General features: G+C 42.2%; 1 protein-coding gene across 1 annotated transcript in view; it reads left to right on the forward strand.

Annotated features, from left to right (window-relative positions):
- Positions 1-27,787, forward strand: part of CACNA2D3 (calcium voltage-gated channel auxiliary subunit alpha2delta 3) — an 853,260-nt gene that overhangs the window by 553,316 nt on the left and 272,157 nt on the right. The window contains exon 13 of the mRNA XM_058561298.1: positions 10,171-10,304. Coding sequence (XP_058417281.1) covers positions 10,171-10,304 — 134 coding nt within the window. The remainder of the gene's footprint in view (positions 1-10,170; positions 10,305-27,787) is intronic.

Raw genomic sequence — 27,787 nt, forward strand, 5'->3', positions numbered from 1 at the left:
CCTGGGTCATTTCTGGACTAAAGCATTTAAGAGCTGATGTGGTGGTGTCCATACTCCCTTCTGCTCCTGTGAACTCTGAAGCTACATGTTCCAGATGGAATAGTCGTGAAATGGAACAACCTTCATCAGCCTGGGTCCCTGAGTGCGACATGGAGCCAATGCCATTCCACTCACCCTGCCCCCTGCCATCTGCCAACCCACGCTGGATATATACTATACATGAAAAATAAACCTTTGTGTTAAGCCACTGAGATTTCCAGTTTTATATGTTCTCATAGCATAACTTAGCCTACATAACTAATTAAGTTAGTTAACTTTAACCTGCCTCAATGTTCTAACCTTCAAAACGGGGGTGATGATAATAGTTCTTCCTTTGATTCTTATTAAATATAAGGATTAATGAAATGTTGTATATTAGGTGCCCAGTTCAATGCTGGGCCATAATAAGTGCTCAAAAATTGTTGGCTTTTCTATATTGATAGGTTAATTGATTAACAGCCCCCTGTTGTGTTTCAGAACACACAGGAAGGGAAAGGCACAGGGAGGAAAGCAACAGGGCCCTCCAGTCTAAGGACTTATTCTCATGCGACACGCAAGCAAGAAGGCAAAGCATAGGCGGCAAATAGGTGGTAGAATCCAGATTCCTGGAGTCTAAATCCTCCACCATCCACCAAAAATGTGCAAGTTACCAAACCTATCTGGGTCTGAGTTATGTCACCTACGAAACAGGGGTAGTAATGACACCTGCCCCAGACAGACGTTGTGAGCATGAAATGAGGCCGTGCAGGTAAAGCTGGTTGTTCGGTGCCTGGCACATAAATGCCCCATATTATTTCCTGGCATTATATTGACCTGTGGGCATGTCTTGTTTCCCCTCTAAGGCTACATGCTCCGTGAGAGCTGCCTTTGACTCTGATTTCATCTTGAGCACTCTGACAGAGCTCAGATTCCTACTTTACTCAGAGTGGGTGCTCCTTTAATGTTTGAAAAATGAGTAAATTGACTATAAATACTAATAAAGGAAGATATGTCCTGTTGCACAGTAAATTGGTATTGATGGATTTAGGTGGTCTATTTTTGTGTTGTCTCCTAAGCCATCCTTTACAAAAGTTCCAGTGTTTGTATATTAGTGGAAGAAAGAGGACTCACTGAAGGGTTTGCAGGTCTCAACTGTAGTTTTGGCAACTTAGGACAAAGTTATTTTAGTTGCAAGCAACCAAAGTTCTCCCTGAAATTACAAAGCAGAGTGTTTTGGAGAGAGAGGGGAGTGACTCAGAACCCAGAGTGGGAAGGGAAGCTTGTGTCTCACGAGGGACCAGGGAGCTGTGTTTTGGTTTTCCTTTTCCTTTTTGATTTCTTTCTACACTCCATGGCATTCTTCTTCTCTATAGATAGACCTTCTCTGCTATGGCATGCACACACCAGAAATGGCTACCTCACACCATGCACACCCATCTGTCTACACAACACGTATAGTGGGCAAGGCATGATAGTAGAAAGCAGAGTTTATATCTTCTCTGTTTGAGACTGATGAGCCACTTTAAGTTCTGATTTCAAGTCTTCCTCCTCCCTCCCAAAAAAGGTTATGACACCCAGCTTGGGCCAGGTCTCCCCCTGCTGAATTGGGTGTGGGCAGAGGTAAGCCCACAGGGAAAAATATATGTGCTCTACAGGGGCTCGGCATTGTGGATGGGTGGGTGTGGGAAGTTCTCAGAGAATAGGTGCATAGCCAGGCAAATATACCTCTGCCTATCTTTCCCTTTGCTTGGCATTGTCTTTAATTACCTGCTTCTACTTGGAACTATCTTTTACGCAAGTCTCAATTTCCTCATCTAAAAAGTGGAAAGCTGCATGAAAGGTTTTAACATTTCCTTGAAGCTCTGAAATAACACATTCTACAATTATTTTAGTTTACTGGCTGGTTTGCCCCACTAAAAGGTATCAGTAATTCTGATCGTCTCAGAGTCATGAATTTGGTTTCATTTCAGGGGGAAATATAGGAGGAACGTAGGCATGAGGAGATGGAGGCTGAGTGGATCCTAGATTTCCTCTGAGTAAAGAGGTCATTCTTGAAATAAGTTTTGGAACTTTGTTGACATTTGAAAACTGTGAGTGAGCCATGCTTTTCCCATTTTTTCCTTTATTCTGTGGTCTTGAAAAAAAGAGTTACTTTCCATTTTTTAATTTTTTAAAATTTTGCTGTTATTCCTGGCACATCAGATTGCAATTCTTCCCATCAACTAGTATGCATTTAGTCATGGGTTATTGTTTTTACCACTGTCTGTGTCCAGCTGATGAAAATTACTCAAATTGAAGTCTTGTCCTAATCAACTAATATTACACCATAATTTAGTTTTAGTCATTGTTTATAAGAATCTTTGAAGCATCCTTTTGAAGACAATTTAGTGAACTCGTAGTATTTCAGGGCCTGGCTATAGAATATAGCCCTTTAGATTTATAAGTTCTGAGTACAGCAACTTGGAAAATCCAAGGATGTAATAGTAGCTGCCTAGCTGGCCAGGCCGTTGGATTCCACAGTGATTCTCCTTCTCTTCCTGTTGAAATCCATTCATTTCCTTCCCTGCCAGAGCCCTTCCTTGTCAATAGTTTCACCTTCCTTGCTCTGCTTCTTTTCTAAAGGGCCTTGGGAATAAAATGTCATAGTTTTCCACTCTTCAAAGTAGCAGTTGCCATCAAAACGTTAGGTTCCAGTCATCTGTTCCCATATAAACATCAGCTTCACGTTGCATCAGTTATGGGGTTTTAGACCACGTAACATCGGTGAGCAAGTATTCTTCTATGGTCATTAATTAAATCGTTGTTTATAGCCTCAGATTGTTATAGTATGGAGGCAGCATAACATTTTTCATCTCAAGTGACATGAGGTCCAGAGGGGCCCCCCCTTACATATTTTCATCGTGACTCAGCCAAGTTTTCAGTGAAATCAAGCATTAGCATTCGGGGACCAGATCAGACCCAGGGAACCCAAGGAGAAGCCTGTTGGCTGACTGGCCAGAGTGACCCTGGGGAGGACCAGAAGTTGTCAGGGCCAACACCTCGTCACCAGGTCAGTGGTCAAGGGCCCACTATGAGGGCAGAACTTCTTGCTTGGAAGTCTGGTAGTCATGGAGACAGCTCTCAACCAGTGGTCCTCAGATACTGTCCTCTGGAAATGGATGACTGGGGACATTCATGCTCCTTGCAGGAGTTCTCTGCCTCCTCCAACCTACTAGCAAAATCCAGGGAGGCTTGGAACTCATTGGTTTGATTCATTTTATGCATAACTAGGTCCTATCTTGAGGGAACCAGCCCTAATGAGGCAAAGCAGCAAACCATTTTAAATACATTAAAATAATCATTGCCACTGTAGAATGGCTTATGGAATATAAAGTTCTGCATTCACACTATTGGATAAACAAGCGAACTGGGAAAACTGAAAAGAGGGGCTAACTAGCCCAGATATTCCATAACGCTGTGATGACCTTCTCTAATGTTCAGTGTGCCAAGATTTTAAATAAGCACTGCCTGATTCTCCTTCAAAAATCATGGTGAATGGAGTGTTTTCCAGCTGTGCAAATAAAGAAGGGCCTCTGTGTTTGGGTTCTCAGCCAATCAGTCATCGTTAGGTTGAATGGAAAGGCCGCATGACTCTCTCCTGGTTGTGTGCTCTGCTTGTCCCTTTTTTGAAGGGTTAATGGTTATTCTCTCCTTATTTGAGAGAGAACTGGTGACCTGAGCCCTCCTTGGACATTCAGACCCACAGCCTTTTTCCATTAAAAAATTCTTAACCTCACCCTACCTTTCCAAGTGTCTTGTTTCCTAAAAGATAGCTTCAAATTTATGAGGCCAGAATGGTTGTAAGTGGAGGTAGGGGAAATGTGGCAATTAAAACTTTTTGCTATTTTGGAACAGGTGAAAGAAGACAAAAATGGCAGCTATTCAGATAACTTTGTGTAATTCTTGTGTTTTTGTACCCTTTGACACATATCTCCCCAATTCCCGTACCCTCAGCCCCTGGTAACTGCCATTCTACTCTCTGTTTCCATGAGTTCAACTTTTTTAGATTTCATATAGATTCAACATATAAGTGAGATCATACAATATTTGTCTTTCTCTGTCTGACTTTCCTCACTTAGCATGGCACCCTCAAGGTCCATCTATGTTGTCACAAATGGCAGGATCTCCTTCTTTCTCATAGCTGAATAGTACTCCATTGTGTATATAAACCACATCTTCTTTATCCATTCATCCATAGATGGACACTTAAGTTATGTACATTCTTGGTGTAAATTCCATAGAACGTGAGAATTTGAGTAGAAAAGATAATGGTGATGAAGATGAAGATTGTGCCGCTGTTAATAGGAACTAACGATGACAAACTAAGTGCCAGGTGGAGTGCAAGTACTTTGGTGTATTATCTCTTTTGACCCTCATTAAAGCTCTGCAAGGTGCTTGAGAAGGAAACTGAGACTCAGAGAGACTAGTGCCTTGCCCCAGGTCACCAGCTAGCAAGTGGCAGAGCTGGGATTCAGGCCCACTTGATTCGAAACCCAAGCCTAACTCTTCACCAGGATGTGAAGTTGCCTCTCTTTGGGGAGAAGAAAATCACATTTCATAGAGGACTCCTACATGCTTCCCATAATTTGAAAGAATCCAGGAAAAGGAAACTGGAGGTTGAGAAAGGACTTTAACATGCCAGGGCTAATAAAGACTGGGCTGGGATTTATGCCCAGCCTGTGTGTTCCACAAATGGTCCTGCCTCACCTTTGTGGGCGTGTGGTCCAGTTCCTGACATTTTACAAATGGGGAAATTAAGACTTTGAGAGGAGATGAGGCAGGGTTGGGTGGGGGCACAGCGATAGAGCTGTAGACAAGCCAGCATTCCTAGCTCCACTCTAAATTATTTTTTTCTAACATGAAATCTGAATTTTAAAATGTAATATTACTCACAAAGGAAAGGGCTTATTCCTAGATCCAAGATTTCGGCTGATTCCGACAGCTTCATCCTCAGGAGCCCCATTCTCCAGGTGGGCACATGGCCACCGAGGCCTCTGAGCTGCCTGCCTTTGTGGTCATTCTCTCCCAGTTGGTTCTTTCCAACTCACTGCATGTGTGCCCTTCGGATCTCAGGGCCCAACAGACCTCTTGCTGGTTCTTTGTGGAGTCCGAGGAGATGTGGAGGTAGAAAACTGTTTGTAAATTGTACATATTCTACAGAAATAAGTGCTTTTTCAGTAGTGTGTGATGTTGATGGGTAGGAGGACGATGAAACAGAATATTATGAGGGTCTTCTGAGAACACTGTTGTTCCATAAGGGAATGCAAATACAAGGTCACACCATCAACTTTACTGCCCATCTCATTGTACCGAGAAGACTGAAATCTGAGCACTGGCTTTGTTTTCAGCTTGTCTTAGTTAAGACGGGAAAAGAGTCTTTGAAAAGACTCAAAAGGAGCAGTGCCCATCACAATAAATGCAGAACAGAGAACTTGGCACATGAGGTAGACAGCCAGGGTCTCCCATTGTGGAGCAGACTCCCGGGCCCTGGACTCTGGTGTCATTGCAAAGTGGGGCATTGAATGATGCACTGATGGAGCAGCTCCTGCAGGGGCACCTTGTAGACAAGGGACTGCTAAGAAATATGAAGTAAGGGTGGTAAAAATCTCAGAAACACAAAGCACCAGGCTGCATGTGGTTTATTGCACCGAGTAGTTATAACCCAGGGTTCACAGAAGGCTCTGCAAGGGAATAAGGTAAATAAATTGATGTTACGCAGAAAAATGAGCAGACCATTTGTAATAGGTGGCTAATTTCAGCATTAATTACTCCTTGGTAATTATGAATGATTGCTGATTCTGTTTTTGTACATGATATATGAAGTCCAAAAAGGCACAGTAAAGAAGAGAATAAACATTCAAGAGCTAGAATTTAAAAGAAATAAAAAGGAGAGGGGTGAGGAGGAGGGAAAGCGGCCAGTTCAGAGAACGCAGAGGGAAACCAAGGGAAGCATCTATGGTTACAGCCACAGCGTCCAGCCCCCAGCGACTTCCTGTTATCCATCAAAAGTTACATTTGTTAGCTAAAACTTAGATGAAAACATTTAAAAACAAAAAAGAGTCTTTCAGAAAGGTTTTAGGTTTTAATGGGTTGGGGTTAGATGATCATATTTGTGTTAAGCTTTGCAGTATACATTATTAATGTTATTTTTATACTTTCAGCTTTTCTTACCTTTTAAATATCTGCATCCCTGGTCTATATATTGAAATATAACTTAGAATTGTGTCCTGGGTTTTGAGTAGACCTTTGGTGCTAATTATTGAGCATTTTCCAGGAACCTCAAAGGACAACCATGTTTTTCCCCCAGCCCATCCTTGACCTTTCCCAGCCACAGACTCAAGCACCCCAATAGAGGCGCCCTCCTGGAGGAGGACCTCTGAGCATCCCTGCTGTCCTTTCTCAATACAGGAAGAGACAGTGTCTTCGGCGGTTAAGAACAAAGGTTTTGGAATCAGATGAACTGGATTCAAATTGATCGGGAACAAATTACTGAACTCCGTTTGTGTTTCCTTCCTATACGACGTGCACACTAGGGGGGGCTGTCCTGTTGCTCAGGTATAGAGAGGCAAGGTCAATCACAGTGAGACCGCCCTGCATTACCACTGGCTCCCACAGACCTGTGTGCCCAGGTCTGGGAATGCCGCTCTGGACAAGATGGGTACCAGCTTTTTATAACATTTCATGGAGCTAATATTCTAGTGAAAGAGAACATAGTAAACAAGCAAGTCAGAATTCAGCACCAGATGAATCATCTGAAGAAAGAGAAGGCAGGGTAAAGTGAGAGGAAATGAGTTTAGACAGCTGAACCCTGAATGATAAACAGGAACCAGCCATGGAGAAACTGGATAAAAGGTGTTCCAGACAGAGGGTACAGCAAGTGCAAATGCCTGAGCCAGGGAAAGAGCTTGGCGTGTGAAAGGAAGAGAAAGGCCAACGAGTGGAAACAACCAGCAAAAGGGGGGAATGGGAGGGGATGAGGTCATCCAGGTAGGTGGGGTCCAGTTGAGTCTTGGGAGTAAGGGTAGGAAATCTGGATTGTATTCTAACTCTAAATAGAAGCTGTTTTAGGATTTTAAGCAGGGAGATGATGCTGTGCTTCATACTTTTAGACTATCCCTCTGACTGCTTTGAGGAGCCTAGATAACTAGGAGGGGGCTTTGTGGGGAGGCTGTTGGACTCTGGGTAAAAGACAGTGGAGTCTTGGAGTAGGCTGGCGTGGATTTTAGATATATTTTAGAGCTAGGGCCAGAAGAACATGCTGGTGGATTAGCTATGGGGTGGGGTGAGGAAATGATGGCTATCAAGGGTAATTCCTATGTTTTTGGCCTAATTGGCCGGTGGCGCCATTTGCTGAGATGGGGAAGACCCACCGGGGGAGGAACGGATTTGGCGAGGGAAATCAGGAGTTGGCTTTGGATGAGTTCAGTCTGAGAATCCTGTTAGTCATCCCTGTGGAGGTGTCAGGTGTACAGTTGGCTGTGGGTCTCTGGCTCTGGGGAGAAGCCAGCTTTTTGTAGCTTTTCAGAGCTTTGACTGTGATAAGCAAGGCCAAGTGAGGATGATCTCTCAGCTCAGTCTCCTTCCAAATGTGTGATTGTTTTTCCTTCCCACTCCCCCTCAATGCTTATGACTGTCTCCCTCATCCTCTTCCTTACATCCCTTCCCTTTCTTCTCTTGGCTCTATTTTGGAAAACCCAAATCAGAGATTTTTACTGTTGGCTTTGAGGATTAGAATGAACAAGCAGACAACCAAGAAAAATGCCTCCTAAGAGATGCTGTCTTTACTGCACAATTTGGCACAGGAACCCAAAATAGGAATTGTTCTACACTGCAAATTGCTCACCCATGGATCCTGATGGTCCAGAACCATCAACCTCTCTCCTCCTCTTATCAACATGGCAACACCTCTCTTAGCTTGTCCTCCGTGTCTTGTTTGTCTCTCTAAGACCCTTCCCTCAGAGCCCAAAGTTTACCTGTTAGAGAAGAGATGAAATGTTTTCTTTCTTATTCAAACACTGATTGCAGCACTGTGCATGGAGAGATGATAACTATGGACGCTCTACGTCATCTAGCAATTCTCTTTAAAACTTGTCTTTCCTACCGTGCTTCCAAGGAGGGCCACGTGAGAGCCTTTAGAGAGCAGTGTCCCAGATGAACCTCCCTCACTATGGTGCCTGACCTCTGAGGGGGTGCCAAGGTGCACATGGGCCCTCTCTGGAGCCTCAAGCTAGAGCAGGTGCTCACAAGCCTCACCTCTTGGGCCCTGTTTCCTCTGGGATGGGCGAGGCTCTAGCCCTGCCTGGGAGGGTGGGGTGGGCAGGAGTGACAACGCATGTTAATTAGCACTGTGCAGAGCTGTCATGAGGAAGCCAGAAATCACATGGTCCCAATCTGGTTTGGGGTTGGCACACCAAATTCAAACCAGTTGGCCTTTGTTTGGAAATGCGCTGACAGAGTTTGGGCCCTCTCTGGACAACAGAAGGACCGGCGTTTCCTCACCCCGAATCCTGTCTTAGACACGAAGAGGTTCTATAAACACTGTAGCAAGTGCTGTGACAGATCTGGCTTCAGAGGCACACATACCCTCGCTGATTTCTTTGGCAAGTAGGAGCGAGCGTGAGCTTGTAAGGGTCCTTATTAGAGGCGTGGGGAGGAAACATGAATCTGTGTCCATCTAGTGTCCCCCTGCTTGAAATCCTTCCATGACTACCTGCCTGTAGGATAAAGTCTAAACTTCCTCCCAAGTCCTATGTGACAGCCCCCTGCTCATCCCTTTGCTCTCACAGCACCCAACTTCCTTCTCTCTCCCTCAGCTCCTTCTCCCAGCCATTCTGAGCTGGTTTCAGTTCCTGGAAGGGGCCTGACTGACCTTGGCCTTTTACTTACACTCCTGGCTTTGCAGGACACGCTCTTTAACCTCTCTTCCTCCAGCGAACTGGCGTTCATCCTTCAGTGTTCAGCGATGCTGACCTTTCCTCGGGGTGGCCGGATGGGCTGTCCCTGCTGTGTGCTTTGTCATAATGTTGATTGTGCTATTTGGTAATTGTCTGTTTACTCAGACCTCCCAGGTCCCAGGAGGCAGGGGTCGTGCTCATCTTGTTAATCTCTGCTTTGCCGGTGCTAGCACCAAGAAAGCCTTCCATCATTGTTTGAAGGAAGGGCCCCCTCCCAGCGATCCAGGCCTGCGCTCAGTTCACCTGTTCCCTTCTGACATCTAACCCACAGCAAAGCCAACAGGACTTCAAGCTGAGAAGGAACATTGCAGTGCCCTGAACTCAACATCAAAATGGCATCCCCGTCCACAAGATGGTAGTAGTTTAGAACTTTTTCTGTTACTTAGGAACTATTTCTACCCAGCATATTCAAAAGGCAGGTCTGGTAACCACATGAGGGTATGAGCTGGAGTTTCAGCCTTAAACATGCAAAGGTCAAAACTCTGTAGAAGCAAAAGGCACAGATTAAGACACTCATGAGCCTGAATTTACCTTCTGTGTTTGCCACTTGATACCTGTGAAAACATGGACGAAACACATATCCTCAGTTAGCCTCAGTCATCTTGTCTTTACGCTGGACACCGTTCTCCCCACTTCATCGTGTTGGCAAGAATAAATGCGACAAGGCTTATCAAGTGGTTAGCAAATTTTGTGCCCCTTAGTAAGCAGTCAAAAATTAATCGTAACTATCATTATGGTTATAAAAATGGGATAGCCTTTAAATTTTGCAATTTATAGTTTTCCCATTGGAAATAAATTCACTCAATTGAAAAAAGAATGTTACAAAATGGCATGTAGAAAGCACTCCTGTTTCTGCCAGGGAAGGTATGTTTATGTATATGTATAGAACAAAGTCTGGAAAGACATTCTCTAAAGTGTTAACAGGGCTTCTTCTGAGAGGTGGGTTTATGGTTGATCTTAGTTTTATTCCTTTTGCTTGACTATATTTTCTAACATGAACACGTTACTTGTGAAGTGGGTGATGGCAGAGAGGATATATAATGCTTAAAAAGGAAAAGAAAAGAAAGAAATTAGCTATAGGCCAAGAAGGCATGGCATATGCATGACCCACCGTTGCAGGTCTTCCTATCTTTTGCTGAACTTGGTTCTCCCTTGGCAGGATTTTTCACCCAGATCTCCACCTTGGCTGATGTGCAGGAAAATGTCATGGAATACCTCCATGTGCTCAGCCGGCCCAAAGTCATTGACCAGGAGCATGACGTGGTATGGACGGAGGCTTACATCGACAGCACTGTGAGTCCACAGGGTCCTGGGGGAGAGCCTGAGGGTGTACCTTCATCCTGCGATGTGAGAGTTTTCCTATGTTCATTCCAGAAGATGGCAGTTGTATCACTTTTCCTTAGTTATGGGGTTCAATGACATTTTCCTTTGTTGTACACTTTGCATTGGTCTCCTTGGTAAGCAAGGTTGGGGAAAAATAGTAATATCAGAGAATGTAACTGGCACTTCTGGAAGATGTCTGGTCAGCACAAGAAAACTCACTTTTTGCTTTTGTCTTCTCTAGTTACTTTTTTTTCCTTCCCACATATGTACAAATTCTGTCAGTGAAGCAATAATTATAGGCATGTTGGATTCAGTCTTCGCCTTCTGAGAGGCCCAGGACTGGTGATGAATCTTTGGGTCTCAACTTGGGCAGGTGGCTGGATCTCAGCTCTACCAGTGAATTAGAGTCACCCGAGAAGCCACAGCTGCATTTTCTTCCCATGACACATGAGAATATGCTTCAATGATGGTTACTTAGGCACTGGGTTGGTATTGGAACTCTGGCTGTGGGCTCATTCTAAAGCTGAATTCCAAGCAAAAGATTCTGATGCTGAATTAGCTTGAAAGAAGAGGCTTGGCCAATCATCAAGTAATGGCTCCATGACTTGTTTCTTGTGTAATTTCAGGATGATTTTTCGTAGTGATAATGAGTCTGGTGAGAGTGGCATTTTTCATGTGTGGATTGTACATGTTCTCACAGGTCCTCCTTCCCATCGTTTTTGTTGGGATTAACATCACATTAATCACTGTAACTCAGACCCAGCTGTCCTCCAAAGTGATCTCAATGGCTGCTGTGGGCCGGCTTTCTCTCCCTGGCCTCTTCCATTCCTGCTACATTTCTGGCAGCTGGAGGCAAATGCAGGGCAGGAATAGCATATGACAACCCATCTTGGGGGACACCACAGCAGCCTGCTCCACCTGTGCCTTGAAGTACACAATGGGACCATGGAAATACCAACTGGTCAAGGAGGGGTACCCTTCCCCGGGAGAAATGACTCTGAATAGAGATGTGTGTTAAGCTGAAAAACCTTCTCTGGTTGCCTGGGAGACCTTGGGCTTTTATTCCTTTCAGAGTCTGAGCCCAGTTTAGTTTAGCATCATGGAAACAAAATAATTAAGCCGCTCCATTTACGTTGGCACCATACCTACAATAATAACAATAGCAACAATAGTGATAGTTTCATCTCTTCTTCTTACATGTGGTTGAATAAGGCAGAGAAGGCAGGCATGAAGAGGAGGAGTATGGCTGGCCAGGATTGATGTCATCAAGTCACCCAGTGGTATTGTTTACAGATCCTAAGCAGCCAGTTTGGTCAGTTATTTTATTTGTTTCATCAATTTAAAAAGTAAAAAGCAGAGTCTCTATGATTAAAACGTTGTGGTACCAGTACCTGGATAGACAGAGAGATCAATAGACTAGAAGATCCAAAAACAAAACCCTACTACATATGGAGATTTTGTATATGATAAAGGTAACATCTCAGACCAGTAGGGCTAGGATGGGCTTTGTAATAAATGCTTTTGAGAAAACTAGATAGCCATTTAGAAAAAGATAAAATTAGTTATATTCTTCACATCATACTCAAGAAAGAAATCCAAGTGGATCAGAGATCTAAACTGCAAAAAACAAAGTTGTACAAGCCACTAGAACAAAACCTGGGTGAACTTCTCTATGACCTTTCTAACCATGACTCCAAAATCCAGATGCGATAAAAAGAAAGACAAGTAACTTTGACTACTTAGAATAAAAACAGAACAAAACAAAAACCAACTTTTTAAAGTCAAAAACCACTAATAGCAAAGTCAAAAGACAAATGGTAAAATGAGAGAAATATTTGCAATGTATAGCGGACATAAAGAACTAATAATCCTAATACATAAAGAAATTTTAAAAATTGAGGGGAAACGCTCAAAATTCCTATAGAAAAAAATGAGCAAAAGACATGAGTAGACAGTTCATAAAAAAAATAATAAAAATGACTTTTAAACATATGAAAGATGTACAACTTCACTCAGTAAGAAAAATGCAAATTAAATTATAGGGAGATGTCATTTCTCACCTATCAGAGTGGCAAAAATTAAAAGCTTAACTGTACGCTCTGTTGGTGAGGCTGTGGGAGAAGGACAGTTCTACATTGCTTGTGGGAAGACAGGATGGGGCAATCTCTATGAAGGGGAATTTGCATTTACCCTTTGACCCAGCAATCCCACTTCTAGGAATTAACCCTGAAGATGAACCTCCAAAATACGAAAATACACAGGCACAGGTTTGTTCATTGCAGAATTGCTGGTAATTTCAAAATATTGCAAGTCACCAAATGCCCAAACATAAGATATCGATTGGATAAACTATGGTATTTACACTTAATGGAGTCTTAATGTTAAAAACAAGGATGAGGATGATTGGCTTATATGGAATGATTTCCAGGATATATTACTAAAGAAAATGAGAAAAATACAGGAGTACAAATAGTGTGATACCTTTTGTGTAAGAAAGAAGAAGAAATAAGAAGATATACATGTATCTTCTTATTTTTACAAAAAGAAACAGAAAGGATAAATCAGAAACCAATAAAATTGATTACCTACAGGAAGTAGGAAAGAGTGCAGAGCAGAAGAGATAGCAGAGGGAGCAAGACATCTCTGAGTATAGCTTTTTGCATAGTTTTGACTCTTGAAAGCAAGTTGATGTTCTATGTGTTAAAAATTAACATAACATCAAAAAGAATGCGGGAGAAACTAATAATGAACGCCAACAGAACCAAATGAATGCAACCATATTTCAAATGAAAAAAAAAAAAAATTATCCAGAAAGAGAAGGAAAAAAAGAAGTAACCTGTCGAATATAGTAGTTACACACAATATTAAATTTCGAACACAGTACTTTGATACCCTCGGTCTAGGGAGGAAAAAGAACTGCAAATTAATTTTAAACTCATTTTGGTGTCATTTGAGGTAATGTGGGTCTAGCGATTTCGAATCTATTTTGTGAGTATGGTAGGACTGAGAAAATTTGTAAATGGAGAAGACAAGACAGACACCTGGAGGATGAAACTGGATGGAAGGTATCAGAATGAAACCCGTATTCTGTCCATTGGAAGGGCCTAGAAGCAGTGGCACCCCAGTAGCAATGAGCACATCTAGATCCCAGATCCTATCTTCTAGAAACCAAGGTTCCTTAGAGAAATTGCTAATTCCAGGGCTGGGGCAGGGAAGGTACTCCACCCCCCAAAAAAGCCTGGAATATTTTGTGCCAGAAACTAAGGAAGTGCTAAAACAATGAGGTCATGTCAAAAGGACACAGGAGTCAGCGTGAAGGGGCTCTCATGGGTCAACTCTGGGACAATATGAGCCTCAAAATAAAAAAGGACAGTAATGGATTATAACCTTTTGAATAAAACTGAAATCCATGTGTCCTTACTGAGAGTAAACTGATAAACAAATCTCAAAGAGATGAACTAAATAGATAATGAAGTGGGTGGGATGGAGTGTAATGTACAATGAAATGCTGACTGGTAAGTGTGGAGGGAGTCATGGAGATGGAAAATCACCATTTTGTAACCGTTTTAGTAAAGACTTGTTAGGGCAAAGGTCATCAGTGGATGCTAAATCTAGGGGGCAATTTTAATGATAAGTAGGATATTTTGATGGTCTCAAAGAGCTTCCCTAGGTATTTTTGACTACTTGTGAGGGAGAAAAAGTAGTATCTATATGGTGGGAGAATCCGGACAAAATCTTGAATGGATCATTAAAATTTAGTGTCACCAATGAGAATCGAAGGGACATTGTGTACCTTTGGAGGAGGACATATCACACTTACGGAATATTCTGGCTAGCAGTACGTAACCTCGAAGGTCATGGAGGGGAAGAGAATAAAGCTTTATATTAATGTGATGTCTTGCTTTAGATAACATTAATCACTTAAATCAATTGTTTTAGAGTTACTAATTACACACACACATATGTGTGTAAGGGGGGCAGTTAAGAGAGGGGGAGAACCCATTGCTACTCTAGCTTTTCCACCAAAGAATTCTTGACAGCAGAGGCAAAGTAGATAGTCTGGGAGCAGCTCTGGGCATGTAGCTGCAGAGGAATTGCCTTTGAAGTCTTGTGCTTTATCCTAAATATTTGCATGAAATTTGCATTCTGTGCTGTAAACATCTTTACTTACTTTAAAATAAAATAATGCTCTAAGTGGCTCAATATTGAGTAAAATGGTACGCCAAGATGACAGAGATCATTTATTCCACCTCTTCAAGAACGCTTTGAGGTACATGAATCTAAACCACCAGGATATGCTTATCTCTGAAATGATAGATCAGCATCAACTCTGTGCTTTCCAAGCTTCTGTTGTATCTTTGCAAATAGCTCTGATAAATAAATCCCGTAGTAGAATGTTCTGAGGGTTCCTTCTCATCTTGGTGGTGTTGAGAAACCTGTTGGGCTGGAGAGGACATTAGGCATTCTGTCTTCCTCTTTCCTAGGCCTTTTGGAGCAGAAGGCAGTTGCTGCTCCAATCGGTGTCTCTTTGGCCAGGAAGCAACAATTTCTTCAAACTCCTCATCCTGGCCTGGATTCTGCTAGGGCAAGGACAGAAGCCCTCTGTCATTTATATGGGGTCCAAATAGGATTCATATGCTGAACTCATCTGCAGAGTCTAAATTCTAAGATGAGCCCACCAACTTTGGAACCACCTGGAAGATTAAGGCAGGGGGAGGGGTCAGCAACTGCAAGCTCATGACTGTCCTGACACATCCAAAACAGTCCTAACCTAGCATTGCCTTAATGTGTCCAGCTTGCAATAATGAAAGAGACCAAACTCAGGAGCTCTTGGCACTGGGACTGGTGATCCCATTTCAATAACGTGATGTCCTGGTGGGGTTGGCAACTCTGGAATAGTCTCGATATTTGAACATATGTATAATCTACCTTAGTTTATTAGCTAAGAGCATTTTAGAGTTAGAGTAGCCTAGGTTTGAATGCCACGTCTATGCCATACTAGCTGTGTGATCTTAAGCAAGTTACCTACTTAGCTTCTTTGAGTGTTTTCTCATTTACAACATGGGAATAAAACCTGCCTTCCAAAGTTGACTCTAAGGATTAAATGTCTGTTTGTAGTGAGAATGCGATAAATACTACCTATCATCATTTCCCAACCTCAGGAAATCCAGTGTGAATTTTTCTCCTTGGCTGTGGGAAATTTTAAAAAATACTCTTCTTCCTTTGAGTTGGGTCTTACGTGGTGACTACAATGTGGCTTGTACCATTTTGATAATAGAATTTGGTACTTAAGTTTCATGAGTACCTTGAAAGCACTATTCCTCTAGAGATACACTTTAATCCTTTGGAATTCATTTTGCTGTAAATATGTGTTGTGGGCTGTGTGCTAATGTCTGGCATTGGGGCCTAGGGTAAGTGTCCGCATGGAAAACTGGTGGTTGTGCTGCGTCAGCCAGGCAGAGCTCCCCACAGCCTTACTGAAGTAACCAGTGACTGGTTGCCCAAGGAAAGGGAAATATGGTAGGAACCCCCTTAATTGACTGCCACTTAACTAACTCAGTGCCCTCTCTTTGCTGTGGAACAGCTTGTGTCTGTTGCCCACAGCACACTGGACATTTGGTCTGGAAGGCCATGCTGGTGCAAGAAGCATAAACCTAGCTGTTCCCCCAGTGGAGCTGCAAGCTAACTGGACGTCAACTGTCTTCATTTCCAACCCTGTTGATGCCAGTTGTAATTTTATCATAATTGTATAAATTAATTAAATATTATTTAAGCCACTGAATTATGAGTATAAAAAGAACACATTAATTCTGTGAATATGCAAATGAATGCCTTGGAAAGACTATAAAGAAAGTTGCTAAAAAATTACCAGTGTGTTAAGTATGGGCAGAGCAACTATAAAAGACGGGAGAAAAAGTCTTCCCTGCATTCAGAGGAAATTTCTTTATTTCTTTCTACGAGATAGTTTACCTTGGTTTGTTCTTTTCCTCCGAGGTTGATGTGGTAGATCTGTGGCTGCGTTTAGTGTCTGCTTCCTGTCTTACTGCCTTATTGTAGCCTCCATAACTGTGTGCTCCATGAAGGAGAATGACCTTCCCAGACAAAGAGAGGAGGGCCACCAATTGGTGTGTGAGTAGTTATGATTCCCAGCTAGAACTACCAACACACTCTTGTGATGTGGGTCAGCATTGCCAAGACAGCTGTGTTAGTTTTTATTGCCATATAACAAATTACCACAAACTTAGCTCCTTAAAACAACACAAATGTATTATCTCATGGTACCCATGAGTCAGGAGTTTGGGCACAGGTTAGCTGGACCCTCAGCTCAGGGTCTCACAAGGCTGCAATTAAGTCCTGGCCACATTGCAGTCCTCATCAGCAGCTTAGGGCCTCTTCCAAGCTCATTCAGATTGTTGGCAGAATTCAGGCCCTTGGAATTATGGGACTGAGGTCCCTGTTTTCTTTCTTGCTGTCAGCTGGGCATCGTTCTCAGCTCCTAGAACCACATTTCCTAGCCACATGGCCACTATGGGCAGTTCACACAATGCTGCTTGCTTTTTTCCAGACCAGCAAGAGTGCATCTCTCTGAAGCTTCACCTTCTTTTAAAGATTTCTTGGCTTAGGTCAGGCCTCACAGGATAATCTCTCTTTTAATTAACTCAGAGTCAGTTGATAGTAACCTAATCATGGGAGTGGTATCCCATCATACTCACTCTCAAGGGGAGGGGACTTTAAGGGGCATGTACTTATGGAGGCAGAAATCTTGGGGGCTGTTTTAGAATCTTGCCTACTGCAACTGTCTCTGTCCACATGTTGTGGTCTGAGAGGGAGAGAGAGTACCAGAAGGAAATGCAACCACTCCCTCCTTCAGCAAACTCTCTGTCAAGAGACAGTCTCAGGGCAGCCATGTCTGCTCTTATCATAACAGTTCTGCTTACCACTGATGTCTCGAGGAACCTGGTTCTCTTTGTGACATTGTAATCTGAAAGTGGCTTTGATTCCTTTAGGAATCAGACTTGTGACTCTGCTGATTTATGTCATTTCTACCAAATACTAAGGAGGTAGGTATTTGTTGATTATCTAGTAAATTTGGACACTTGATCCCACAAGTTTGCTTAATATGGTCTTAAAAGTCTTCTTTCTCCTTAATTATCTGGTGGTTAAGGCAAAAGGAATTTCTATTTGCTTGACTCATCCGTTATTATGGCTGAAAACCCAGCAGCAACAAATATAATTATATAATTGATTTAATACTTAAATGAACAGCTTAAAATGACCCATGCATTTATTACTTTACCTTTTTATTAATTACATATTGATTCATACAGTTCTGGGTCTGGACAAGCTCAAGATAAAAGTTTGTGAACAGAGCTGAGTTTGGATTCTTGCACATGAGAGCCAAGGGATTGCATTTAACCGAACCTAATCTGGAATCAAGACTGACAAATATCTCCTTTCAGAGCCCATTCTCCCTGTTCCCACTCTGATTAAATATTCTGTTTCTTGCCTGGCTATTCTATTCAATTTGCTTTCCTGGTGAAGCCCAAATAAATTAATTAATGTTAACAACATTAATTATGTTTAATCTAATGAGATCTCATGTATTAATTGACAAAACAGCAAACACCAGAATTCTGGTGGGCTTCTCATCTGAATACAAGTCCTGCATAATCATTATCTCTTAGGTGCAGAGGGAAAAATCATTAACAATAGAATTTGTTCCATTTTGTAAGCAAATGACTTGTGTTTTCCAGTTGGGTCCTAATCATCTTGGGAATGCTCCCCAACTTGCTATGCAGGGTAGAACCAGCATCAAACTGAGGAAGCATCAGCATCCCTGATTAACCCCTCCTGGGGAATTTGCACGGGCCACAGTGACACGCAGAAGGGAAGCAAAGAAATCCTTTAGAAACAGTGGGAATGTGACCATTTAAAATAATGAGAATTCATTACCAAGCCCTCCTGCCCCTCCCCTTGCTGGTAATGCAATTCAGTACACAATTTGTAGGAACTTGCAAACCAATTTAGTTGCATTTGCAAATTGGACGTGTATCCCTCCTCCTCACCCCCCGCTAAGTCCAACTTGGAGAAAATGCTTTGCGTTTGATAAATTGCACATTTGTTTCAGTTTCTCATCTAGGAATGGCACCTAGGCCATTTAGGAGTCATTTGGGTGATTGCTTTAAGCTACAACATCTTACTGCCTAGAAGCAATTACTCTGGGGGTTGAAGCCATCATAAGGAAGTTGGGGCTTGGAAACTGAATTTACAGTATTTTCCCAAGACACCGTTGCCTATCAAAGAAGTTCAAATCATCAAAACAAAAAGACACACGTAAAGAGAAATATAAACCATCCTGCTGGGTTGTGTAACAGAGAATGCCATCTGCGTTACATGGCATGGAGGAAACTGATTACGTTGGGACCTCTATTTCTTAGCAGATGGGTTCATTAAATTTAATAGCCTCCAGAGCCTTTAGAAACCGTGTTAAAAACATGTGGAGCATGCTGTGACACTTCACTTCTGGCCCTGCAGTCATTATAACTCTGGCACAGACTATAAATATTACAGTACTTTATTTCCATTGAAACAGATTACTATTATAATTATTTTTTTGCCAGGAGATGGTGATGTTAAAAACGAGTGCATTCCTGATTTCTGGTACCATTTATATTCATCCAAATATTTTCCTCTTCCACTTGATTCCAGATTTCTCTATTAAATAGTTTTTGTTTGGTTTGGTTTTGTTTTGAGCTCAGCATTTTCTGTTTTTTTTTTTTTTTTTTTTGGGTTAGTGTTTTAACTATGAACCGAAGGTGTAAAATTATCATCTTCGCGGAAGAAGTTGTAACATCCTGTATGGATGACTAGTAGAAAAGCTTAGAGTTGAAAGTAAAAAAAATTTTAGATTTCAAGTGTTTTTTTTAGGTTTTTAGATTTATTGTTGTTTCTGCTATTATGGTATGATAATTTCTAACTGTCTATAATGAAAGGACAGCCTCTGGAAATAGATATAAGACCTTATAGAAATGGAAAAGACCATTAAGCCTGAATAATTATTTAGCACTATAAATTATTCAGCATTCTTTGTTTACAAGTGGACAGCACCCAACTCAAGGCAGCAGAGATCAAAAAGAGAATTTGTTGCCTCTTGAAACCAAGATATCTATGTAGTTCTGTCTTGAGGCATGACTAGATTTAGGGATCAATCCATGTTGTTTTGACTTGTTCCTTGACTCCTATTGACTTAATTCCCCAGCAGGCCCTCTCTACAGAGTAGTAAAGATGGCCTCTACCATCAACTGACTTTCATTATCTTCATAGTCCTTGATTTCTCCGTTTCTCTTCCAGCATCTATATCAAGCCTAAGATAGGCTTGTTTGGGTCACAACCCCATACTGAGAGGTGAGATGGAGCTACTAATTGATGGCCCAAGTCTCCCAGAGTGGGGAAGAAACCAATCCCAAAGGAAATTAATACTGGGAGGACTGAGAAGTAACAGAGTCCTGCATAGAACTTGTTTGTAGAACCCAAAACTAATCCATGCCCAAGATCATGTATCTCATCAGTATGGTATTCATTATGGTACCATGTTTTAAAGCAATGGAGCCCTTTATCTAGTCAAATGTTTCCATGGACACTTGAGGTATAAAACATAGAAGCAGAGCTACTCTGGTAGACATTGGGGAGTGGGGGCATGGAGCCCTGGTTGCTTGGCCACCTCCTGAATGCCTAGGGAAGGGCTGAAGCACCTTTTTGCTCCTCCCTGGCACTGCAGAGCCTAAGTAGTATTCTGAGTAATTGTTGAGTCAGCCTCTGAGAACGGCAAAATGAGATTCTTTACTGTGTGTTATCTGCTGTGCCCCCAAGTTTACAACAAGGTCCTGGGTTGGGTCCACTTAGGAAAGACAGTTATGGGGATTGGGAGGTTGTGTCTGTGGTTGTGTTAGAAAACGAAATTACCTGTGCTTTTTTCCTCAAATGTCTGCTATATATATATATATATATATATATATATTTTTTTTTTTTTTCCCCCAAAGCCCCAGTAGACAGTTGTGTGTCATAGTTGCACAGCCCTCTAGCTGCTGTATGTGGGACGCGGCCCCAGCATGGCCGGAGAAGCGGTGCGTCGGCGCGCGCCTGGGATCCGAACCCGGGCGGCCAGCAGCGGAGCGCGCCCACCCAACCGCCAAGCCACGGGACCGGCCCTGCTATATTTTTTATATTCTCTGGAGACCAGTTCTCTTGGCAACCCTCACTTGTGGGTGAAACATGGTCTCGTCCAAATCCTGCTTTACGTGATGTCCCAATTCAAACCCATCAGAGACAACGCTCAGTGTTGGTGTATCTGAGTTCATTTCTAAGCAAATTACTTAACTTACTCTAGGCCATGGTTCCCTTGAGGTCAGTTGTCTACCCCTTATTCAGTCAGCTATGGCTGGGGAAGAATCATGTGACAGAAACAGATCAGCCAGGGCTGTGGATAGCAGATTCTGTAAGAAGGAGGGATGGGTAGGAGGAATGACTAAAGACTGAAGGAGTTGGCATTTCTAGACCTCTGTCTTTCTATATAAGGCTTCTGTAAGTTGCATGCCCAGCTGGACGCTAATACTAACTCTCAGAAGCATGTCTTCTTTCCTCTTCTCTGAGCCCCTGGCTCATGGCTTCCTTTTAGTCCCAGTTGCCCCAAGTCTCCCCCCAATCCTCTTCCTGCCTCCCGCATCTTGGGCCTTGCCCTTCCTCCATCCACCATCCTTCTATGTGGGTGGTAGGAACCCCTCTCCCTTGTGCCTTCTGAGAGCTGAGGGAGGTATTTTGGCCACCACAACTGAATCTGTACTGCTTTTTCCCCCTTCACAGCCCAGATATTTGTGCAACTTAGGTTCTCAGAGCTGATTCTCATGCTTTGACATGGTTTAAACTAAAATGAACACATTCCTCTTATTACCAGCATGAAGAACAATTAAAATAATTCGAGAGAATCAGCCTGTGGTTTGATATCAGCTGCCAGTTTCTCTTCTATTGCTGTATACAGGATTTTCTCCATGTAAAAGATTGAATTCTTTTACTCTTATTCCATAAGGATTGCTGTGCCAAATGTAAATGTATTGTCTATGAGGCCATGGCTCAAAGATACCATAGATAAGAATATTTTATCTGACCTGGGCTCTTAAACTGCTTCTATTGAAAAATGGGAGAAGATCACTCTTTTGCATCCTCTTGCCTTTAAAATGTTATTCTTTCATGGCCTTTCACACCTGCTTATGAGTGATATGGCAGTCTTATTCTGCGGATGACATGCACTCCCGTTAGAAGTCCAGACCAAGCATGATGCTCAGTGCCAGTTCCTTGGGGGAAATTCAGTCTTGTTCTGAACCAAAAAAGGAAAAGCAAAGACAGTAGTTTATTCAGGCAAAAGGAACATGTTTGGAAATCAATTTCCATTATGTTTAATCAAAAAATCTGGAACATCAACATCTTTGCTAGTTGAGGGAAACAACTATTAAACACTCTTGTAATTGATTTCTCTTCTGAAGTGATCAAATTAAAGTGGCCCAAGATGAAGCAGGAGCGGAGTACTCATCCCACAATCTGTTTCTCTCTCATTTAGCCCACTATTCAGCAGCATTTGTTTCCATGTGAAAGATTCTTCCTTTGAGAAGAACAGGATTCAAATGCACGGATTGTTCATCAGTTGACCTCCCGTGGTATTCCAAAGGAAGGGACCTGTGAGTAGGACTGTCCTCACATTTTACTGGGGCAGGGCCGTCATGAGACCAAATTAGGTGACTTTTTCTGTCTGCCTCTGAAAAATATTTCAAAGCTCAGTTTGAAAGGGCTTCATACATGGTTGAGCTATTTTAACTGTCAACCAATAAGTTAGAGGATCTGAAGTATGGGTAGGATCACCACTGGCTCAGAACCTTCCAGGGGAACCTAAATTCTAAGCAATTGAATCATTCGATAACCTGACGTCTGTTTACCTCTCAGTCTTCTCTTTCAACATGGCCTTTCTCCATTCTGTGCTACCATCCAACCTCGCCTTACTCACAAATTCATAGTCTTATGATCCGACCCTAATGTTCTTTCATACCTAACCACTTCACATGTTCTCTCTGCAAGAAGCTGCGTCTTCCTTCTACTCCATCTGGAAGCCTCTGGACTTATCCTTTGCGCTCAGTTTCATCACTATCTCCTCTGGGAAGTCCCCACACTGACCTCATTGGATCCACTGCCAGTCCAGAGTGGGGCCCTCATGATGTTTCTAAAGCATTTAGCACCATCCTAGAACTTCTTGTACTGTATCAAAAATTCCATATTTATTTTTTATCTCACTGAACTTTAAACTCCTTGAGGAGAGAGATGGTGTCTGGTGCACTGTGGTATCATCAGTACAGGGTTGGGCACACAGTAGGTGCCCAAGAAATGCTCAACTGTATGATTCAGACATCTCAAGGCTGGAGAGCATCTGAAAGTCTCTATGTTTCGTAGACGTTTGGTAAGAATGGCATTAGCTCCAACATTTCATTCAGCGTGTTGCAGACTTGCTCAAGGCCATCTTTGTTATACACATGATCAGTGGATTCATCCTCACTATGTGACTGGGATTCTCTCTCAAGTACTCAACACCACCAACCCAAGGAAGCATTTACCACATACATCAAAGAGGTCTGAATTCATGTGTCCATGCTTGGAGGAGCTAGGATAATGGCGTTCTGACTGGGAAAGATGGTTTAATATCAGCTATGTCATCATTAAGATAAAATTGATGGTACGTTTGCTATATACCGTTCCATGCCACAGAACTTACCCACTGTTAAAATACAAGGGAATTTTTTAAAAAGGTTTTGGCATTGTCTGAATCATATCTTGTTGTTGGGTAAATAATGGGCATTCAGGAAATCCTTAAAAATAATCCCTTACATTTGTTTTGCATTTCCTGGCTTTCCATGTGCTTTTCTGTATATTGCCTCCAAGTGTTTTACCATGGTCAACAGAGCTCCAGCATCACAGACCACTCTCCCTTACCCTCAAAACATCAGCCATGCTGGTCACCTTTTTGTTGCTTAAACACCCCCAAATTTTCTCCCTCCTCCAGGCTTTTGAACATACTTCTCTTTCTGTGCTGGAAAGATTGCCCTCCCACTCTGCTCCTTTACTGAGGGAGAGATTCCTTCCCATTTTCTATGTCTCTACTAAAATGTCACTCCTCATGTGTCCATTGACCTTCCATTTGAGGTCCCTATTGGTTTCCTTCATAGAAATCATGATCATTGGGCCGGCCCCATGGCTTAGCGGTTAAGTGAGCGCGCTCCGCTGCTGGCGGCCCGGGTCCGGATCCCGGGCGCGCACTGACGCACTGCTTCTCCGGCCATGCTGAGGCCGCGTCCCACATACAGCAACTAGAAGGATGTGCAACTATGACACACAACTATCTGCTGGGGCTTTGGGGGAAAAATAAATAAATAAATAAATAAATAAAAAAGAAATCATGATCATTTATAATTGTTATAATTATTTCAATTAAGTACTTTGATTTTTTTCTCCTCTTAAAAAATTTTTTTTGATCTGTCTTCCCAAGAATAATGTAAGGACTGGGGCAAAGTCTGTCTGATATCCATACAATCTAGTAATGTTCCTGGTACATAGTACCACACATTTAATATTAACTAAGAGAAGCTAAATGGCTTGTTCTTAGTCATACCACCAATCTCTTTTTACTACTCACTAGAGTCTTCTTGCTTCTCCCACTCTATGCTATACTTCTCGTGAAAAGATACGAGACACCAAGAATTAGGGAAGAAATAATAAAGAATATTGGACACAAAGTGGATGGTGGTATCAAGATTTGTTGTTGTTAGCGCCATCAAGTGGATTCTGACGCCTAGTGACCCTGTGTACAGCAGAGTGGAACCCTGCCTGGTCCTATTGGGCCATCTCACCTTCAGGTTCTATATCAGCCAATGCTTTGCTGCTATTCATAGTGTTTCTGTGGCCATATTTTCCAGAAGTGGGTTGCTGGGTCCTTCTTCCTAGTCTGTCTTAGTCAGGAAGCTCTGCTGAAACCCGTCCATCATGGATGATCCTGCTGGTATTTGAAATACTGGTGGCATAGCTTTCAGCATCACAGCAACACATAGCTGTCACAGTATGACAACTGAGAGATGGTGGTGTGGTTGCCTGACTGGGAAACGAACCCGGGCCATAGCAGTGAGAGTGCTGAATCTTAACCCTAGACCACCAGGGGTGGCCGGTACCAAGATAGAGTTTAAAATATTGTCCCCAAAATGCAACTGTCATATGTGTCTTTCCTTTTGAAAACTTAGCTGAATGGTTAAATTCAGGTCTGAAGCAACTGGTTTTTATGAATGCCAACTTCATCTACTCAGGGGCAGTCACTGATTTTAGATGGAAGAAGAGGGAACTTTCAGAAGTGAACTAGATTTCTGCAATGTTCCCTTTCTATGTATGTTGTTAAAAGCAATATGTTGAGAAAAGGGTTGATTGCTTAAGGCACATTGTTTATACTACATTACTTAGGTCTGATGGAAAAGTTCCTAACGGTGGTTTTTCTTGCTAAAGATACGGTTTATGGATGAAGAATGGAATGTGAATTTTTTTGGTAGGGCATCATCGTAATTTAGGTGGACTTTGAAGAAACTTGATATTGGGAGAGGCCAGGAAAAATATTCAGGTCCGTGGAGCTTCTTTAGCATTAGCCCTCAATTCTCCATCAGAATATGAATGTTGTCTGCTTTTAATTACCATCCTTATTCAGGCCAAGTTAATTACTCTGTGCCAGACTGGAAAGGAAAATTCCCAGAAAGTCTGATATGATAGAATGGTAGTGTGTTTTCTGAAGAAGATGTGGAGAAATCCTTAATGAATTAGTGTTTCAATATAACTTTGCAACAGAATACTGAGGGAATGAGAGGAAAAAAAAAAATCATAGATTTTTGCCAGCTGTTCGCCATCATAGTGCTTGACAATCTGCTTCTTATTTAGTTTTCTGTTATGTAAAAGCATGGAATTCTCAAGTTAAGAAATATTGATCACTGCATGACAATACATATGTAACAAAACTGTATTGTGTTGAAAAAGTTCTTTTAAAGTGAGATTACTGACTCTATTTTGTTAAAATGTGTGGGTCTTTTTACTTAGAAATAATGTGGTTTTGTTAAACATAAGTTATTTAAACATTAAAATAATCTTAATGTTAACTATTAATATTATTAAGAACAGATTTCCAACTAAGTACAACTGAATGCAAACAAGAACAAACTTGGAAAATAAAATTGGTGGCTAGGAATGCAGAAACTCATTGAGGGCTGTGTCTTGGCCCAAGTACATAGGTTCACAGCAACCCTTTGCTATATTGGCAGAACCACACATTTTTCTAAGGTCTGTTGATTTCCCCACACTTCATAGTATCTAGATCAAGTTTGTCAATTTCCCATTCTCTTGCAATGATAACCCGACCTCAGGCTGAATTAGAAGCACTCATAGTGTGTGGACTTCATGGCCTCTTATCCAACCTGATTGCTCCTTCTCTGCTGGTAGTTGTCAGCAAATAGGAGAGTCTAATCTTTGGCCGTCATTGTTCTAGGGACACTTGTGGAACTAGATGTATGGTTACCTAATTCATTGACCAGAGAACTACTAAGCTGAGGGGTCAGTTCCTATGCTGGGCACTATGTTGTCATAGCTTTCGTTTTTAGGAAATTCAGTTTAAGTCCCCACAGTGAACAATCAAGCCAGTTAGGTAATTTATAATTAGTAGATTATTTTCGTTAGCTATTGCTAGCCTCCAACATTTAGCGATGAGGGCGTAAGTACTCTCCCTCACCATCTCATTACCAGGCTATGGTGAAAACAAGTCTCAGAAAAATTCTGCCATCCATGCAAACATTTATTAACAGCATGCACAAAAACCAACTGTTCTGAAAGTTCAAGGAAGTCCCAGCTCTCTGTCCTTTTAGGTGTTCGGATGGCACTTTGCATCAGAATAGATGCAATGTTTGCAGGAGTTAGTTGACCTTCTATTTGGAGTCAGGTGACTGAGAAGCCTGAGAGTCAGCAGCTGGAAAGACTGTTTAACAATCAAGCCTGGGGCACTATTCCTAAAGACAGGCCACTGGGCTCCTGAAGTCTGTATGTGGGTTCATGCAGAGAAAAAGCATGGCCTCTGCAATCTATGAACCAATCCACATAAACACCTCCAACTTACCAATAAAAAATTATTTCTAATGTCCATTGTGGTAATCGGCAAAACCTCTGTTGTTGATCAGAGATAAATAGCTGTAGCACATGTTGCCTTTTGCTTAAATATTCACTGAAATGTGTATTTCTGATTAGGGCAGTTGAACACCTCTGAGATATAGATTAAAAATAGCATACACATTTATATCACACCATATGTGTTGACGGATTCTACAGTGAATTACATACCAAGTAACAGCACTATATTATATACAGTCAAGGTTTCTTTTTTGTGAAATAGGAATAATAATGGTACTGATCTCATAGAGTTGTGAAGATTAAAAAAGATAATGTTGCTTAACACTGTGTCAGGCACAAAATCAAGTACTCTTTGAATACTAATTATTATTATCCAGAAATTCAGAATAACATTATTATTTATTGTTCCATTCGTAGAGTCTTGTGGAATGAATTCTGCCTTCATTTTATTTTATTTTATTTGTTTATTTATTTATTTTTGTGAGGAAGATCAGTCCTGAGCTAACATCCATGCTAATCCTCCTCTTTTTGCTGAGGAAGACTGGCTCTGAGCTAACCTCTATTGCCAGTCCTCCTCCCTTTTTTCCCCAAAGCCCCAGTAGATAGTTGTATGTCATAGTTGCACATCCTTCTAGTTGCTGTATGTGGGACGCGGCCTCAGCATGGCCTGAGAAGGGATGTGTCAGTGCGCGCCTGGGATCCGAACCCGGGCCGCCAGTAGCGGAGCGCGCGCACTTAACCGCTAAGCCACGGGGCCGGCCCTTCATTTTATTTTAGACTTGCCAAACTCTGACACTCTCCAAAAGAAAGGGGGATAGAGAGGGTCATGCATGTATGCCCTTCTCAGCAAAAAGGCATCCCCGTGTCACCTTTGCTCTTTGCAGCCGCACTCCCTACTCTGAGTGGCATGTCCATCCTGTCCTGCCTGGAAGCTCCACTCCATGCTTGAGAATAAGAAGGAAAAAAAATTAGTCTACTGATGCCATTGCCCCTCATTGTCTCAGAAGTCTTTATGGTTGTATCGTTTAGAAACAACTAGAGTAAGAAGTAATTACAGTGCGGAGTCCTCAGTGCTCCTTATCTTGTGCTCTGGCCAGCAGATGTGAACCGAGAAGCACATGGGAGGAAAGGCTGAGCTGTGAAAACTAGCGGTGATCTTCAACAGCATCCTTCCCAACAGTGCAGCCAGGCAGGCCTCATGTCAGCAACACAGT

Source organism: Diceros bicornis, chromosome 2 (genome assembly GCF_020826845.1).
Source record: "Diceros bicornis minor isolate mBicDic1 chromosome 2, mDicBic1.mat.cur, whole genome shotgun sequence".
Classification (NCBI taxonomy): domain Eukaryota; kingdom Metazoa; phylum Chordata; class Mammalia; order Perissodactyla; family Rhinocerotidae; genus Diceros; species Diceros bicornis.